Source organism: Rattus rattus, chromosome 10 (genome assembly GCF_011064425.1).
Source record: "Rattus rattus isolate New Zealand chromosome 10, Rrattus_CSIRO_v1, whole genome shotgun sequence".
NCBI classification, from domain to species: Eukaryota; Metazoa; Chordata; class Mammalia; order Rodentia; family Muridae; genus Rattus; species Rattus rattus.
Window position 1 is genome coordinate 35,682,238 of NC_046163.1, and position 17,627 is coordinate 35,699,864.

At 46.5% G+C, this 17,627-nt stretch overlaps 1 protein-coding gene across 2 annotated transcripts; it reads left to right on the forward strand.

The window, feature by feature from the left end:
• Positions 1–12,471, forward strand: Nphs2 (NPHS2 stomatin family member, podocin). 2 transcript variants are annotated; one of them, XM_032915285.1, is made up of 8 exons: positions 1–328; positions 2,261–2,364; positions 3,550–3,622; positions 5,572–5,654; positions 7,224–7,427; positions 9,560–9,615; positions 10,817–10,895; positions 11,769–12,471. In XM_032915285.1, exons 1-8 carry the CDS (start codon positions 55–57, stop codon positions 12,045–12,047), a joined length of 1,152 nt encoding a protein of 383 aa, XP_032771176.1. In that variant the 5' UTR covers positions 1–54; the 3' UTR covers positions 12,048–12,471. The 2 variants fall into 2 exon arrangements, with proteins under 2 accessions (XP_032771176.1, XP_032771177.1); XM_032915286.1 differs by lacking the exon at positions 7,224–7,427 and having other exon boundaries at positions 55–328; positions 11,769–12,047.
• The last annotated feature ends 5,156 nt before the right edge of the window (positions 12,472–17,627 follow it).

Below are 17,627 nucleotides of genomic sequence, written 5' to 3' on the forward strand. Positions count from 1 at the left end.
TTGGGGCTGCGACTCTGCCAGCACTTGGCCTCGGGGGCGTGCCCGCCGCGTAGAATGGACAGCAGGGCGCGGAGCTCTTCCAGAGAGACCCACGGGAGAGGTAGCAGGTCCTCTTCTAGGGATGACAAGAAGTCAAAGGCCGGGAGGGGCAACAGAGGCCGCGCGCGCCCGGATGCTGGGGCAGAGAGGCAGAGTGCCGGGCGGACCGGGACCCGGGAGGAGCCCCGAGCTCCCGCAGCCACGGTAGTGAATGTGGACGAGGTTCGAAGCACGGGTGAGGAGGGCACGGAAGTGGTGGCCCTGCTGGAGAGCGAGCGACCAGAGGAAGGTATGAAAGGCGATAAGAGGAAGGTACCCAGAGATGTCAGTCAAGTGTAGTGAGTTGCCCCACTGTGACAAAGCCAGACACACTAGAGCGCGCGGGGTCGGGGGTTGGGGGTGGAGCGGGGAAGGCGTGAGTTAGGAAGTTACCTAGTGATGGAGACCAAAGTATGTCAGATGAAAATCAAATGAAATACAGACAGCAGCATCAGTAATACTTGGACCCTAGACAGGATCCAGTCAAGGTGCATTGTGGTCATGGACCTGTGGGCACGGCACTCTATATGATGGCTCTGAGCAACAACCCTGGGCCTCTTCTTCCCTCACCCTTGCCCATCAATCTTAAGACTAAGAGTATTTTAACCTTTCTTTGGAATGACTTCCCCCGACCAGCCCCTCAACCTCAAAGGCAGCAGAACCAAGTCAAAGAGCCAGACCTGAGTTCAAATGTGAGCCTAGCCACTTGCCAGCAGTGCGACTACAGAAAGAGCCGTCACTATTGACCAGACCACAATGTTTCATAGGCTAGAGTGGGAATAAAATAAGCCTTCCAACGCACTTTGCACAATCTCAGCTAAGTCCTTGCGAGCTAAAAAAGAACACTCTCGTATCACAGTAGAGGGTGGGAACAAAGGTGTCCCTTTTACCTCCGTGGATACCACACTTAGGGGGAAAGTTACCCACCTCCAGTCCTCTTCATAACAAATGTAAAAAAAAAAAGTCATTATGCCCACATTAAAGGCTGGCATATGTTTGAGGAAAGTAAGGAGCAGCATATTATGTTGCTGTCTGCTGGCTACATGGAGAGTTAGCATTTCCTAGTTACAGGAATGCAATGTATGTTGGATCACAGAAAGCTACTGTTCGAGGACATCTGCGGTTAGACCGTAGTGTAAATGCACCCTGCCGCTTGTACTTTTTGCCTGGTAACCCTCTGGTCCTTAGGAGAGGTCGTCGGGTTCGATGCTGTAGAAATGCCTGATCACAGCCGGGAAGTAGGCAAGAGAGGGAGCCCCGTTTGTGGCGCCCTCTCTATGTGGCAGGCACACACTGGGTGCTTTGTTTCCGAGTTCCTCAGTTACACATCACAGGTGAGAGAAAATGCTTTGAGTAAATAGCTTGCTCGAGTTAGGCAGAACCTACGAGAGGAACAGGATTAACGGGGTGGGGGGCAGCTTACACGATGCTCTAGAAAAGATAGAAAAGCCGGTTCGCAGTCCAAGCGGTGGGTCACCTTAACGGTCCCAACCCAGCCCTGAAGCCTAGATGTTCTCTGAAGAGTCTGATATTGGGTCAAAGCATCGTGGATGTGAAGCACCCTGGTTTCATATCACTGTTTTACAGACAGCCTAACACTGTGCTAAGTGGATGACTTCCAAAGACTGCAGAACACCTTAGTCCATTAAAGGGACGCTAAAGAAGTCAGGCATGGCAGGCAGTGCCAGGAACTTGTAGACACTTCACACAGCGAAACCTCAGACATGCCGAGCACGAGCTAGCATCTTTATGTGTATTTGCCCTCTCACCCTTGAACTCATGTATCGGATACAGCTCGCTAGTTAGCTGTTATGAGGCTGGAATCAGTCAACATCCCATTATATAGGTGGGGAAATTGGGTTTTTAAAAGATCCTGAGCCCTGCTTCAAAGTCATCCACGGACTTTTGAAATGAGTGGAAGTAGAACTGGAACCAACTGGCCCCCCTGGCCTTCCGGTCCCCCAGTCCCCCTTACCTGTCCAGGTTATTCCGCCTCCCATTGGCCACACAATCCTTCACACGGATGATACCCTAGACCTGGGAACTCTGGTCATGTGGATGCCCGGCTCATTCCAGCTTTCCCAGCCGTGTCTCCAAACAGCTCTGACTGTAATACTAAGCTCTGGACTGACAAATGCTGCTCACTGCACATGGTGATGTTTCAACGTCATTGCTTCCCTAGGGATCAAGCCCTCTGGATTAGGAGCCTGCGAATGGCTTCTTGTCCTCGCCTCCCTGATCTTCATCATCGTAACGTTTCCCTTTTCCATCTGGTTCTGCATAAAGGTGAGTTCCCACACAACCCCACAAGATGGTTTTCTGTTGTCTCTCATAGCCCAAACAAGGCCAGTCTCAGTCTGTGTTTGATACTTCCCCACCTTCCAAGAGAGCTCTCCTTCCTCCAAGACCTGGCTCAGTGTAACCATGAAGCCTTTTTCATTCTCCCAACCCCATTCCCTGCCCTCCCTGTGCTCCAGGAACTGTCTGCATTTCACTTTTACACTTCCCAGGCATAATGTTGGTATAGGCCTTCTGTCATGGCTAGGACAATATGTTAGCAAATCATACGTGTGCGTATGTGTGTAGTTGTGTCTCTAAGCTAATTTGTTGGCATACAGTCGTTTCATTTCACATTTTCATGAACACAGCCAAGGTCCTGTCTCACTGGTGTCTATGTTTACTGTGTATAGATTTTAGATTGTCAAATGTTATTAGAAATCTGGTGTGTGTGTGTGTGTGTGTGTGTGTGTGTATGAGAGGGAGGACTACTTGACTTAAGGAGGACAGAGGAGAACCTCAGGCATCCTTACCTTCCTCCTGTCTGAGGTGGGTCTCTGGTTATACATCAGGCTGGCTGGCCCACAGGCTTCCTAGGCTCCATCGGTCTCTGCCTCTGGCTCACTGTAGGGGCACTCGGGTTGTAGACATGCACTACCACGTCCAGCTTTACATGGTGTTCAAATCTGGGTTCTTACTACACTGTGCATTGGGCAGTCTCTCCTCCTCCTACCTCCTTTTTGAGACAAAGTCTGTGTAACACTGGTTATTCTGGAATCTGCAATGTAGAATACACCACATGGGTGATCCTCCTGCCTCTGCCTCCCGCAAGTGGTGAGATGGTTGGTATGAAAAACACCTTGCCCAGCCCTCAGTTCTCAAAGGATGTTTTGTTTTGTTTTGTTTTGTTTTGTTTTGTTTTGTTTTGTTTTGTTTTGTTTTGTGATAGGGTCTCTCTATAGCTCTGGCTCTCCTGGAACTCACTATAGAGACCAGGCTTGCCTTGAACTAACAATGATCTGCCTGCCTCTGCCTCTGTTTCCCAAGTACTGGGATCAAAGGCATGCACCATCATGCCTAGCTAATGCCTGGCTAACAAAAGACTCCTGTAACCTAGAATCACTCTCATGCACAGGTCTTTTGAAACCTTTTTCCCCCTCTGAAGTCATTTAAAAGCATTGCATTTCCTTTTAGGTTGTTCAAGAATACGAAAGAGTAATTATATTCCGACTGGGACATCTGCTTCCTGGAAGAGCCAAAGGACCTGGTAAGAATTATCCTCTGTTTTTTAAAAATCTTATCCCATCCCATGAGTTGATGATTTCTTTAGTCCATGCATATATATTACATGAAGTTATTTGATTCAATATATTTGTACTTTAATCTATTAATTATAGGGCGGGTTGTCATGAAATCATCAGAAAGCATTATTAATAGGTCACAGGTGGCCAAGAGAGATGATGTGTGGAGAGAGCCCTACACCAGGGCCAGTCTAGTTGGCACAGCAAGTCAGCTTCAGGCCCATTGCTAAGGATTGGCCTGAGCCCAGTGTTGATCTGAGTACAGTGTGTGGATAGTCAGAATCCTGTGACTTCTCAGGGAAAATCCGAGCTAGCTGATCGGATTAAGCTCAAAGCAAAATTCAGTATCTAGTAACAAATACGTATTTAGTTGGGAGACGGGGCACAGACCGAATCCTAGTGTCTCAGACAGTGCACTAACTACCGGGGACTAGAGGAATAAGGCATTCCTGATCTCTAGGATCTGAAAACCCACAGCAGGTCCAGCCAAACTCCAGGGCATGTAGATAGAAGTATGGTTAGTCTAAGTCTAGTAGTTCACCTTTGGAGACAGCCAAGAAGGCATAAGAAAGAGTGAAATCCCATGATACATATACTGAGGGAGTCTAAGTCCTCAGCCATGCCTGCAAGAACAAGTTAAAAAATGGAGACCTGTGTAGGAAACACATGTATCAGAGCTTCAAGATTCAGAACCCAATATACAAGTCCACACGACATCAAACCAGACTCTGGAGTTCCAGAGTGCATTACATCTTGCTATGGCCCTGGTTTTCAGGAACCTTCGCTTTGGGGGCTGAGAAAAGGTTCTAGCTGGCTGTTCCCCCATACATCCTTGGTACTGTGAGCTGGCACTAGTCTCCACAAGGCTGTGTCTCTTGAAGGGTCCCTGTCTTACTCACTGTTCTGCTGCTGTGAAGAGACACCATGACCAAGGTGACTCTCATAAATGAAGATATTTAGATGGGGCTTGCTCATAGTTTTAGAGGCTTAGTCCATTATCATCATGGTGGGAAACATGGCAGCGTGCAGGCAGACAGTGGGGCAGTAGGTGAGAGCTACATTCTGATCTATAGGCGGGGGGAGGGGGGTGGAGAAACAGGGAGTGAGAGAAAAAAAACACCCAGCCCTGCCATGGGCTTTTGAAACCACAAAGTCCACCCCCAGTGACACAGTTCCTCCAACAAGGCCACACCTCTTAATTCTTCTAATCCTCTCAAATAGAGCCACTCCCCAGCGACTAAGACTTTAAATACATGAGCCTATGGGGGTGATGGTTGGGGATACAAACACCACAGTCTTAAATCATCCAGTGGGCTTTAGGAAACTTTCAATGAAGCAATCTACAGAGGCTGCACGTGGAGTATGTACACCATCTGGGGTAAATGAGGACTAATTGGCCAACACAAAGCAGCTGCCATGATGTTGCTACTCTGGCGATCCTGGGGCGTTCTCAGAAATAACTCAGAGGTCGTCAGCTCTAAAGTGAAGCACCAGTACGTTCACAGAATACAGTTTTATACAGAACCTAAAAGGCTCTAAAACACATTAAGGTTAACATCCATGCTTATGAATTTACAGAGACTGAATCTACTGGAGAGACAGGTGTGTAAGAGATCTGGAAGGGTCAATAAGATCCTAAAGTGAGCAAGTGGCCCAGTTTTCTAGAACAATCTCCCTTTATACCTGAGATGCTGCACTTAGTTTTAACAATGTATCCCCCCCACCCCCTTTACCTTCAGAACCATCCCCAAATGAATAGTGAGTTACAGGACAATACTTTAGTTACAAGGAAGCTACCCAGCAGTCTCTGGGTCACATAGGCTAAGCCAGTCATGCAGCCTGGCTCTGAAAAGGTCATCTCCAGCAGTCTTCACACTGGCTGTTCACATGTTCCCTCCCTCACGCCCTTTCGTAGGCCTGTTCTTTTTTCTACCCTGCCTGGACACCTACCACAAGGTTGACCTCCGTCTCCAGACCTTGGAAATACCTTTCCATGAGGTAAGCTGACACAGCGCATTTCATTCGTCTTGACCTTCCCGTGCTCTCCCATCCAAGTCAATTCCAAGGCGAGGTGACCGTGCTCAAAAGATGATTAAAAGCATAATCATCAAAGTAGACAATCAACAGAGCGAAAGGCAGCCTATGCAGTAGGAAAGCATGTTTTCAAATAATTTATAAGAGTTTAATATATAGGATGTAGAGGGAGTTCATTCAGATCAACACCAACAGCAAAAGCCACAATCTAACCTTCAAAAATGAGCAAAGGAATTGATAGTAGTTAATCTTGTAATTAATCAACTCGGCTAAGCTAGGCCTCAGTCATTTGGCCTATACTTAGTTAAACGAATCAGGATGACGTTGTGCAGGTATTTGGGGGGATTGGGTTAATATTTAAATCAGCAAATTTTAATAAACCAGCTTACCCTTGACAATGTGGGTGTGCCTCATTCAGTCAGTTGAAAGTTTTAAAGAACTGACTTTGGCTTGAAGAGGAGGAAGTTTTCTTCCAGGAGACAATGTAAATGCTTTCCTGGGGCTCCAGACTGCGAATTTTGGCCTTACCAGCTTCCATAATCACATGAACTAATCCTTTAAAAGTCATCTAGCTACACAGCGGCCACACAAGACACACACACACACACACACCGTGTGCTCTCTCCCTCCCCTCCCTCTCCTCTCCCTCTCCCTCCTCCCTCTCCCTCTCCCTCTCCCTCTCCCTTTCCCTCCTCCCTCTCCCTCTCCCTCTCTCCTCTCCCTCCCCCCCTCTCTCTCTCTCTCTCTCCCTCTCCTTCTCCCTCCCCTTCCCCTCTCCCTCTCCGTATTGGTTCTGTGGTTCTGGAGAACACAGGGTGCTACAGGCTGGATTAGACCTCTCTCTGAAGAATGTGTATGGAGAACTTGAAGGTGTGCACGTGGCCGACAAACACCTGACCGTGTGCTCTTTTTAAGTTTGGGGGAGTCGCCCTGCTGGGTAGCTGCTCCCTCAGTGCTGCAGCATCCCAGTCAGCAGCAGTGACGGGTCAGCCTCCCCACACTCCCTTCAGAACTCCCTTTCCCCACCTGGGCTATACTTTCCTGTGTTTTGGTTGTGAGCCTACGCTTTAAAGGCTGGGCCATCTCTCCAGCCCCTGTTACATTTTCCTAATGGCAGCCTCCCGAGCAGGTGATTGGCACATCCCTAATGATCAGTGGTGTTGAGCACCATCCATATTTCTTTATCAGAGATAAAGCCTTTCCCAAATTGTCTCTCACCTTGCTTAAAGTTCTTTCCTAGTCTTCCTTTTGGTGAATATAAATGGCTTCCCTTAGAGGATGCTTACTTTTCCTTCCTCTTTCTCTTCTCCCAGAGGCAACCACCACCATGCCTGACTCTTTACCATGCTTGGTAAGATCCCCATACATTAAAAAAGAATATCTACTTTGGATAAGAATCAACCTTCCATTACTCCTTTATTTTCATACTATAATCTTACTCCTATAAAATACTTAGTATTAAATGCATTTAGTTCCCCTCTCCCACATAGGAATCCAGCCTGCATTCACACGTTTTTTTTCCCCCCCGCTTAGGTGGTAACCAAAGATATGTTCATAATGGAGATAGACGCTGTCTGCTACTACCGCATGGAAAATGCCTCTCTTCTTCTAAGCAGTCTAGCTCATGTGTCCAAAGCCATCCAATTCCTGGTGCAAACCACCATGAAGCGCCTCTTGGCACATCGATCCCTCACTGAAATTCTCCTGGAAAGGAAGAGCATTGCCCAAGATGTAAAGGTACCGAGATGTGTTTCATGCATCATGGTCATTTGTTAAATGTGCCATGTGCAAGGCATTCAGCCATTGGAGATGCCATTCCTTGGGAATCAGTCAGTGACATCATTGGCCTGGGTACAGATTTCGCTTCCATCCCTTCCGTAAGGTCACTCCCCTGTGACCTTCGGCACACTGAAACACCAGCTTAGTACCGAGTGTTTGAAGCAGTCATGGGTGGGGATGAGCAGGACGGTTGAAGCCAATGTACTAGGATGGTTCCCAGATGCCGATTCTAGCTGGAGAGACAGGCATAGGATACCCAAAGGTAACGAGTGGTGAGTTCAGGTAAGACTTTCAGAGACCGGACATCACCTACCCTTTCATCATTGGCTGCCCAGCCGTTCATATTTAATTGATTTGCAATTAAAGGCAGTCAGCTCTGCAGTCTCATCTACAGCCTGGGTAGATGCCCCGATTACCAAGGCAGCAAGAAATACCGGGAGAGCAAAGCAGGGCCCCAGGCAGCTGGCCAGTCAGGGAGCAGTTACTACCAGGGACCCAGCCCAGCACTGCAGTCGTGGGGACACCAAACCTGGGTTGGAAAGCAGCTAAGAAGGATGTGAAATGGAGGAGCTACAGGACCAAAGGCTGAGGACGGGTGAAGGAGCTGGAAAGTACCTAGAAGCTGGAAAGACACAAAGATGAGTGGCAGGCAGGAGCCCCACGCTGACATGAGCCACTTAGGATGCTCCCCACTGTCCCCTTCAGCTTCCTCCTTGTTCATCCCTCACCTCTGAGGGATGAAGGCCAGGCCATTGATGTCCAAGCTCAATTTTGTTAAAATGAGTTGTGATTTAAGCACTTAAATCTGTCTCCCCAGATTGTGTATTCCAAGGACTTGGCATAGTGCAGAAGATCAATGAATCAAGAAATGGCCCGACTGTTGTAACCTGCACCCTACTATCCTTTCTTTATTGATTCTCAAACTCCCACCTACTCAGCATTCACCCAGCATGCAACAGTGCTTTCTTTCTCCCCCACCACAAATTCCTCTTGAGCTATTTCCTCAGCCTGGAGTTCTTCTCACCACAGGACAAATCTTAGTTGTTTGTTACGATGTCACCTCATCTACGATGTGTTTCTCAATAATATTTTCTTACTCACACCTGCTCCCTCAAACTGGTTGGTCCTTCTTAAGATTTGCAATGCACTGAAATTAGGATTTAGCCAGTAAGAAATTACCAGAAGCTTAGTTTGAAAGGAGTCCAGGCCAACATGGACTGGCCTGCCCTGCCCTACCCTTCATCCATTTCCAGAACCCACATAGTTTCTCTAGTTCTGTTTCCAACTTTAATTGTGCAGGGCAGAGAAGGCTAAGAAGCATGAGGAACCTGATGCCATCAGCGTTAAGGGAATGAAAGTATCCCAAAAATGATGGCCACATGGCAGGGCCTGAGCCTAGGGGTGCAGGTTATTTAAGGAATGTGTTTTAAAAGGAACAGAAAAAAAAATACCGTCTGTACTAATCCCTTATCACTCACATAACAAATCCCCCCAACCCTGGTGCCTCAAACAGCACAAGCTTACTGTACTCTTTTGTAGTCCTGATGATCAGAGTGCAGAATCATCTTCCCTCGGCTCAAATCTAGGCATGAGCTTGGCAGATTCCTTGTGGAGGCTGAGATAGAATCCACAACCTTCTGAGCCTCTGATCACTTTCATTCCTCCTCTGCCTTCCAGCCCCAGCCTTCACAGAGAACCAGCCCTGTGCTCCCTGTCTCATCACCTTGTCTTCCAGAGTCAAACCCTCTCTCGGATGAACACCCCTGCGATTATGTCCTTCAAAACCTTTGATTTAATCACATCCTAAAGTCTTCCCAGACAGCCACAGGTGCTGGGGACATAAGCATCTTTGTTTGGGAGCCGTTACTCAGGTGCCTACGTCATCTTTAGATCCACGGTGGTTATTAAACAGCACTGCACTGTCCTGTTAAGCGTCTCTGTCCCAGGCCCTGTGACTTTAAAAAGCAGTGTCCTGTGGAAGGGCGTGTTCTGAGGACAGAGCAATGGCCTGTGGTGCACGAGAGGGCTCTTATCCTTCCCCCACGCCCCGGGGAGGCAGGGCTCACTGATGTCTGCTCTCTCCTCCACAGGTTGCCTTGGACTCAGTGACCTGTGTTTGGGGCATCAAAGTGGAGAGAACTGAAATGTGGGTAGGAAAATAACCAGCAAGAACGATATTTTAAAAATCATTTCAAATACTGCAGCCACATTGATATTAGAGAAAGATGACCGGTCATCTCATAGTCAAGATACAACTGCTAGGACCTCTAAGCAAACTATCCTCTTGGTTTCTAATAATGCAGTAAGGGGCCTTTTTACTGTAAAACTTAGCGTTTGAACCATGCTTTTGCATTAGCTTAGTGGCTTTACCCTGAGTATCTAACTTCATATTTACATCACTGCCCCAAAACCCATGAGCAAGAACCCTCCAATCCCCTCACCTCAGCCCCGTGAGTCCCTCCAGTGGGTGTGCCTGTTATTCTGGTCGTGTCACAGAAATGGAGTCATAGCATAAAGACTTTGGTCTGCTTCTTTCCACTTAGCATAGGTTTCCAAGGTTCACCCGGGGTGCGGTGTGCACCAGCATTTCATTCTATTGTAGAGTCAGACATTACTGCATTGCCTGACCATACAGAGCTTGGTTTTCACTTTCCTCGGTGTGAAAACACCTTTAGGGTTGTTAGGAAAGTGCTGTGATGAAATTTTACTTCTATGTTTTTTATGCAGAATCCTAGAATTGTTCTCGTTTGTTCAGTCCTTCTCTTGAAGTCAATATTCTTTCATAAACTTAGATGAATTCTTCCCATCTTTGTTTTTAATTATGTGGCTCTTCAAAGTTGTTTTTCATTATCCAACTTTAATAGCTTGGATTTATGTGAGATCTTAAGTGAGAAAGATGACCATAGATTTTGGACATAAAATATGGCCTGTTTAATTAGAATGTCATAGCCCCAGGCAGCCTCCATAGTGACCCCAGATGTGCTCTTCCCTATCTCCCGTGTCAGAACCCTAAGAACAGCTGTATCTGTCCATTCAGAATTTGCTTTCAAAGCTGGAGAGATGGCTCAGTGATTTCTCCTACTCTTCCAGAGGATCCTGGGTTCAATTCTTACACCCATCAGTTAGCTCACAACCATCTATAACTCCAGTTGCCCTCTTCTGGCCTCTATGGGTGAGAGGCATGTATGTGGTACACAGATGTGCGTGCAGACAAAATACGCATGCACATAGACTATAATTTTTTTTTAATTGCTATTTGTGAAACCACCGTAGACAGGGCAAGTCTGTGAGAACGCCCTGGCTGCTAAGGTCGGGGTGACACCTATATTCTCTGTCTTCTTTTTCAGTAAGGATGTACGGCTGCCAGCTGGGCTTCAGCACTCTCTGGCTGTGGAAGCTGAGGCACAAAGACAGGCCAAAGTGCGGGTGAGGCTTTCCTGAGCACCCATCCTCCCACCTAGGCCTTTGAAGGGCATCTGAGAACCCAGTGGTCCACACTAGTCCAGGAACTGGGTGGAATCTGGCTATGTCCCCACCGCTATTGATAGTGTGTTCACAGGTCCGACAGTGCAGTACCTCAACCTCGCCCCAAACTTTCTGCTAACATGTCCCCTCCTCTTCTGCTTTTACCCGCTCTCCTTAAAGTCTCCCTTTACTATCCTTCCTCTCCAGTGCCTGGGATCCTGGGATGACCAAGGCTCCTGTCATCCCTAATAAAGGGATGGAGAGGCAGATTCCTCTCAGATAACCGAATTGATGAAGAAAAAGACTGTGACCATATATAAGAATCAGTAATGAAAGCCTTTAAGAGCAAGGGAGGAGGTAATGTTTAAATTAGGCCACTTACATCTAGATCTCTGAACCAGCTATCTGTGCCCAGTGTTGAGTGGCATCTGTGAGAGGGTGCCAAGAGCCTTCCGCTCTGAAGCGCTTTGCCCATTCTTTTGACCAAGTTATAATTCCAAGTCTGTCCCTTGGAACTCTGACAAACTTGTCCTTCACTCGGCAAGCAGGATCCTCCTCAGTTTTCAAGCCCACCACACATTGACAGAGCCCCTAAACTCCATCTGTGTCCTTCAGGACCCATGACTGAAGCTGCCTTACCTTTTGATCGCTAGTTTAATCTGCTCACAGTCCAGCAGGGAGAGGCTGAGTCTACTGGCCCAAGTTTAACAATGCCTGGTGCTGAGTCCGTGTGTGGTACTTGTTTGCGGGCAGTCGCTGTGGAAGTCGAGCACCTGAGACCCCCGTGAAGTGAACAGCATGGCCATGTTGGGTTTCTTCGTGTGCTTTCTGTAGGTGATTGCTGCCGAAGGGGAAAAAGCTGCCTCTGAGTCCCTGAGGATGGCGGCTGAGATTCTGTCGGGCACCCCAGCTGCTGTCCAGCTCCGATACCTGCAGGCTCTTCAGTCCTTGTCTACAGACAAGCCGTCCACCGTGGTTTTGCCTTTACCCTTTGACATGCTGAACCTTCTCTCCTCTCCCAGCAACAGAGCACAAGGAAGCATCAACTACCCAAGTTCTCCCAAACCTGTTGAACCACTAAATCCCAAAAGGAAGGACTCTCCTATGCTATAGGGGCGAGTGGACAAGAGTAATGGGAATGCACCATATAAAGCCGTATCCCTGAGCGAGGCATTCGGTCCCCATGCCCAGGCCCACCCTGCCCTTGTTGTTTGCCTTTTGAGTGTATCATGTCACAAGATGGACACACACATGAGAACACAGTGAAATGACAATGGCAGAGAAGACATCCAGCCACACAAGTGGATCGTCTCATCATTCATTACAGGAAAAAAAGAGATTTAGAATTTTGGGTTGATGGGCTGGAGAGTTGGCTCAGTGGTTAAGAGCACTGACTGCTCTTCCAGTGGTCCTGAGTTCAAATCCCAGCAACCACATGGTGGCTCACAACCATCTGTAATGAGATCTGATGCCCTCTTCTGGTGTGTAAGACAGTGACAGTGTACTCATCATATATAAGATGAATAAATAAAATCTTAAAAAAAAAAAAAAGAATTTTGGGTTGACATGTGGTCCAGTTTTGATTTCTGAAGACTTAGTTCACGTGCCCTCCACTGCATTTCCTAGCAAGGCCTTCACGGTCCCCCAGCTTTTTCTGCGAGTGCCTGTCACTGTGCTTATCACATCGAGAGGAAAGACAGGGCTTATACAGGCTTCTCCCCTTTCCGAGTTCTTCCAAACTCCCACTGAAACAGCCCGCTAAGCTCTACTGCTGGCTTTTAACAACGTTTCCAGCCTAAATTCCCAAACTCACTCAAAAAGCAGTCCAAAGGCATGAAAGCCGATGACCCCACTTCCTCAGCACCAGTGTCTTTTCTGTTCTTATGATTAAAATATTCCAGCAACAAGAAACTTAAAGGGAAAGAGTTTGTTTTAGGTGCACGGTCCAGGTTACAGTCCATCACGTAGAGAGGTAAGGCAGGAACTTAAAGCACCTCTTAGTCACTTCATGGGTGGAGATGCAGGCAAGAACCTGAGGTGACCGGTCAGGTCACAGTCAAGTGGGGAAAGCAGTGAGTGCCCGATTCTTAGCTGTTTGAGTTCAGCTCAGTTTATCCTCTCATCTGTTCAGGGCTTCCCTGCTTAGGGAGTGCTGCCACCTGCCATGGGCTGGATCGTCTCACACTGACTACCTTACACATCATCTCTTTACAGCATCCCCGTAGGCCAGCCTAATGCAGATAACCCCTCGTTAATCCTTCTGGGGTTATTCTAGGTTCTATCAAGTTGGCTAACAAAACTAACCTTCGCGTCTACACAGCAGTACCCTCTCTCAAAACCAACAACAAAAATTGAGTCATTCGTGTTAGTGTTCCAAAAAGTAAGTAATTAAAGCCTAGACCAGTGGTTCTCAAGCTTCCTAATGCTGTGACCCTCATGTTGTGGTGACCATAAAGTTATCTTCATTGCTACTTCATAGCTGTGATTTTGCAGAATTTTTCATGCCAGATCCTAATTGCTCGCTGCCATGTACAATGTATACAACTCTGTGCCGGAGAATTTTTACTGGGAAGAAGTTATGTTGATAATCAACCAGGGATATGTGTCAGGATCATATCCTGTATGTGATACAGATCTTATGGATAGAAGGGTTACTACTGATAGTCAGGAATGATGGGCACAGAAAGGACAGGTATGGGCACTTTCATACTCTGTTACAAAGACACATTTGTATTCAGCATTGTCAAGAGGACTCTAAACATGCATAGCGTTGATAGCTTAGCATCAGCATACATACACTGCTGATGATGATAGCTTAGCATACATACACTGCTGATGATGATAGCTTAGCATACATACACTGCTGATGGTGGCTTAGCATACATACACTGCTGATGATAGCTTAGCATACATACACTGCTGATGATGATAGCTTAGCATACATACACTGCTGATGATAGCTTAGCATACATACACTGCTGATGATAGCTTAGCATGCATACACTGCTGATGATAGCTTAGCATACATACACTGCTGATGGTAGCTTAACATACATACACTGCTGATGGTAGCTTAGCATACATACACTGCTGATGATGGTAGCTTAGCATACATACACTGCTGATGATGGTAGCTTAGCATACATACACTGCTGATGATGATAGCTTAGCATACATACACTGCTGATGATAGCTTAGCATACATACACTGCTGATGATGATAGCTTAGCATACATACACTGCTGATGGTAGCTTAGCATACATACACTGATGATGATAGCTTAGCATACATACACTGCTGATGGTCTGCTCTGGGTTAACCACCTTCCACAGCCTTGGTTCTCCTGGATGAGAACACTGTTGATACCAACAGAAACTAACAACTTCGAGATTCAATAAGTATATGGGCTCAAACATCTACACCAAGAGGGGAAAACACAAGGAATGATAGGAAGAGAAGACAGACATCATCACAGGTCTCAAAACATGGCTGACCTCTTGACCTAAGGGGCAAGACTGAGTCTGGCGTGATTGACTGACTGACTTTTGTCCCCTGCCATCTCCACCTGTCCCTGTATCATCTGCTGGAGGTAGTGATGACGACAGTCTGAGACGATAATCTACTGTCATCTCGGGTTGCTTGCTCACTGAATAAAGTACAGTTTTACGATTCATCTTGTTTCTGCATTTGACTTCAGTGACAGGCAACACAGACCCACTTCCATTTCTACTGGGAAGTGGTGAATTAGGGAAGTAGATAGATGAGGTCATGCTTTTGAAGGGTTTATTTTGTCTCTGGTTTCGTCCAGTTACTCTCTGTTCCCTATTCATCACAAGATGAACAATTTCTAGCATATGCTCCCACCACCATGATAGTCTGCTTCACCTCAAGCCCAGATAGATCAGCCAGCCTTGGATTGAAACCATGAGGCAAAACACACACGCACACGCACACGCACACGCACACACACACACACAATCTTCCTGATACATTGTTTTTCTCAATTATTTATCATAGCCACAAGATAGGCAATCAGTTTCTTCTCTCCTAGAGATGAGGTCGCATGGCTGTGTCTGCCCATCTGATGGTCTGCCTTTACACAAGTGGCCTCAGTAGCCTGATGGCAGAGACGGAAAACAAAGAGTTCTCTCAACATTGCTTAAGAGACTCAGGAAAGTATACAGCAAGGTCTGAAAGACTGAAAAACTTCCCACGAACATCTATCTTGTTAAATTCAGCTGTCAACGTTACACATCCTAGAGTTAGCCGAGAAGGGCGTCTGACCTGACGGATTGCCCAGATCAGGCTGGCCGGTGTGTATGTCTGTGGAAGGTTGACCTGACTGCCCTATCTGCTGTGGGGGCAGCTTATACCCCTACATAAGTTGCTTTTGGTCAGTATTTTATCACAACAGACAGGAAACCAGAACAGCCTTAGTGTGTCCATGGTGTGACCTGTGACCATGAGACCGACTTTCTGTCTATTGGGAACCTGGGACCTTGGCAGAATAAGATAAAGGTGAAAGAAATGCTGGGATTTTGTTTCATAGTAACACTGCAAAGATACGGTAAAGCAATCATTACACTAGAGATCTTCCAAAGGTGCTTGGTCACTAGTCTCAGCTTGGCTTTTTTTTTCTTCTTTTTCTTTTCTTTTCTTTTTTTCTTTTTTTTTTTTTATCTTTATTAAATTGGGTGTTTCTTATTTACATTTCAAATGTTATTCCCTTTCCTGGTTTCCAAGCCAACATCCCCCTAACACCTCCCCCTCCCATTCTATATGGGTGTTCCCTTCCCAATCCTCCCACTATTACCGCCCCCCCCCACAAGAATCCCGTTCACTGGGGATCCAGCCTTGGCAGGACCAAGGGCTTCCCCTTCCACTGGTGATCTTACTAGAATATTCATTGCCTATGAGGTCAGAGTCCAGGGTCAGTCCATGTATAGTCTTTGGGTAGTGGCTTAGTCCCTGGAAGCTCTGGTTGGTTGGCATTGTTGTTCATATGGGGTCTCAAGCCCCTTCACCTCTTTCAGTTCTTTCTCTGATTCTTTCAATGGGGGTCTCGTTCTCAGTTCAGTGGTTTGCTGCTGGCATTCGCCTATGTATTTGCCGTATTCTGGGTGTGTCTCTCAGGAGAGATCTACATCGGGTTCCTGTCAGCCTGCACTTCTTTGCTTCATCCATCTTATCTAGTTTGGTGACTGTATATGTATGGGTCACATGTGGGGCAGGCTCTGAATGGGCGTTCCTTCAGCCTCTGTTCTAAACTTTGCCTCCCTATCCCTCCCAAGGGTATTCTTGTTCCCCTTTTAAAGAAGGAGTGAAGCATTCACATTTTGGTCATCCTTCTTCAGTTTCATGTGCTCTGTGCATCTAGGGTAATTCGAGCATTTGGGCTAATAGCCACTTATCAATGAGTGCATACCATGTGTGTTTTTCTGTGATTGGGTTACCCCACTCAGGATGATATTTTCCAGTTCCATCCATTTGCCTATGAATTTCATAAAAATCATTGTTTTTGATAGCTGATTATCATTCCATTGTGTAGATGTACCACATTTTCTGTATCCTTTCCTCTGTTGAAGGGCATCTGGGTTCTTTCCAGCTTCTGGCTATTATAAATAAGGCTGCTATGAACATAGTGGAGCATGTGTCTTTGTTATATGTTTGAGCATCTTTTGGGTATATGCCCAAGAGAGGTATAGATGGGTCCTCAGGTAGTGCAATGTCCAATTTTCTGAGGAACCTCCAGACTGATTTCCAGAATGGTTGTATCAGTCTACAATCCCACCAAAAATGGAGGAGTGTTCCTCTTTCTCCACATCCTCACCAGCATTTGCTGTCGCCGGAGTTTTTGATCTTAGCCATTCTGATGGGTGTGAGAGGGAATCTCAGGGTTGTTTTGATTTGCATTTCCTTATGTCTAAAGATGTTGAACATTTCTTTAGGTGCTTCTCAGCCGTTAAAAATTCCTCAGCTGTGAATTCATTGTTTAGCACTGAACCCCATTTTTTTTGGAGCTGAGAATCGAACCTAGGGCCTTGGCTTGCTAGGCAAGTGCTCTACCACTGAGATAAATCCCCAACCCCGTACCCCATTTTTTTAATAAGGTTATTTTTCTCCCTGCAGTCTAACTTCATGAGTTCTTTGTATATTTTGGATATAAGCCCTCTATCAGTTGTAAAGATCTTTTCCTAATCTGTTGGTTGCCGTTTTGTCCTAACCACAGTGTCCTTTGCCTTACAAAAGCTTTGCAGTTTTATGAGATCCCATTTGTCGATTCTTGATCTTAGAGCATAAGCCGTTGGTGTTTTGTTCAGGAAATTTTCTCCAGTGCCCATGTGTTCCAGATGCTTCCCTAGTTTTTCTTCTATTAGTTTGAGTGTATCTGGTTTGATGTGGAGGTCCTTGATCCACTTGGACTTAAGCTTTGCACAGGGTGATAAGCATGGATCGATCTGCATTCTTCTACATGCTGACTTCCAGTTGAACCAGCACCATTTGCTGAAAATGCTATCTTTTTTCCATTGGATGGTTTTGGCTCCTTTGTCAAAAATCAAGTGCCCATAGGTGTGTGGGTCCATTTCTGGGTCTTCATTTCTGTTCCATTGGTCTATCTGTCTTTCTCTGTACCAATACCATGCAGTTTTTACCACTATTGCTCTGTAATACTGCTCGAGTTCAGGGATAGT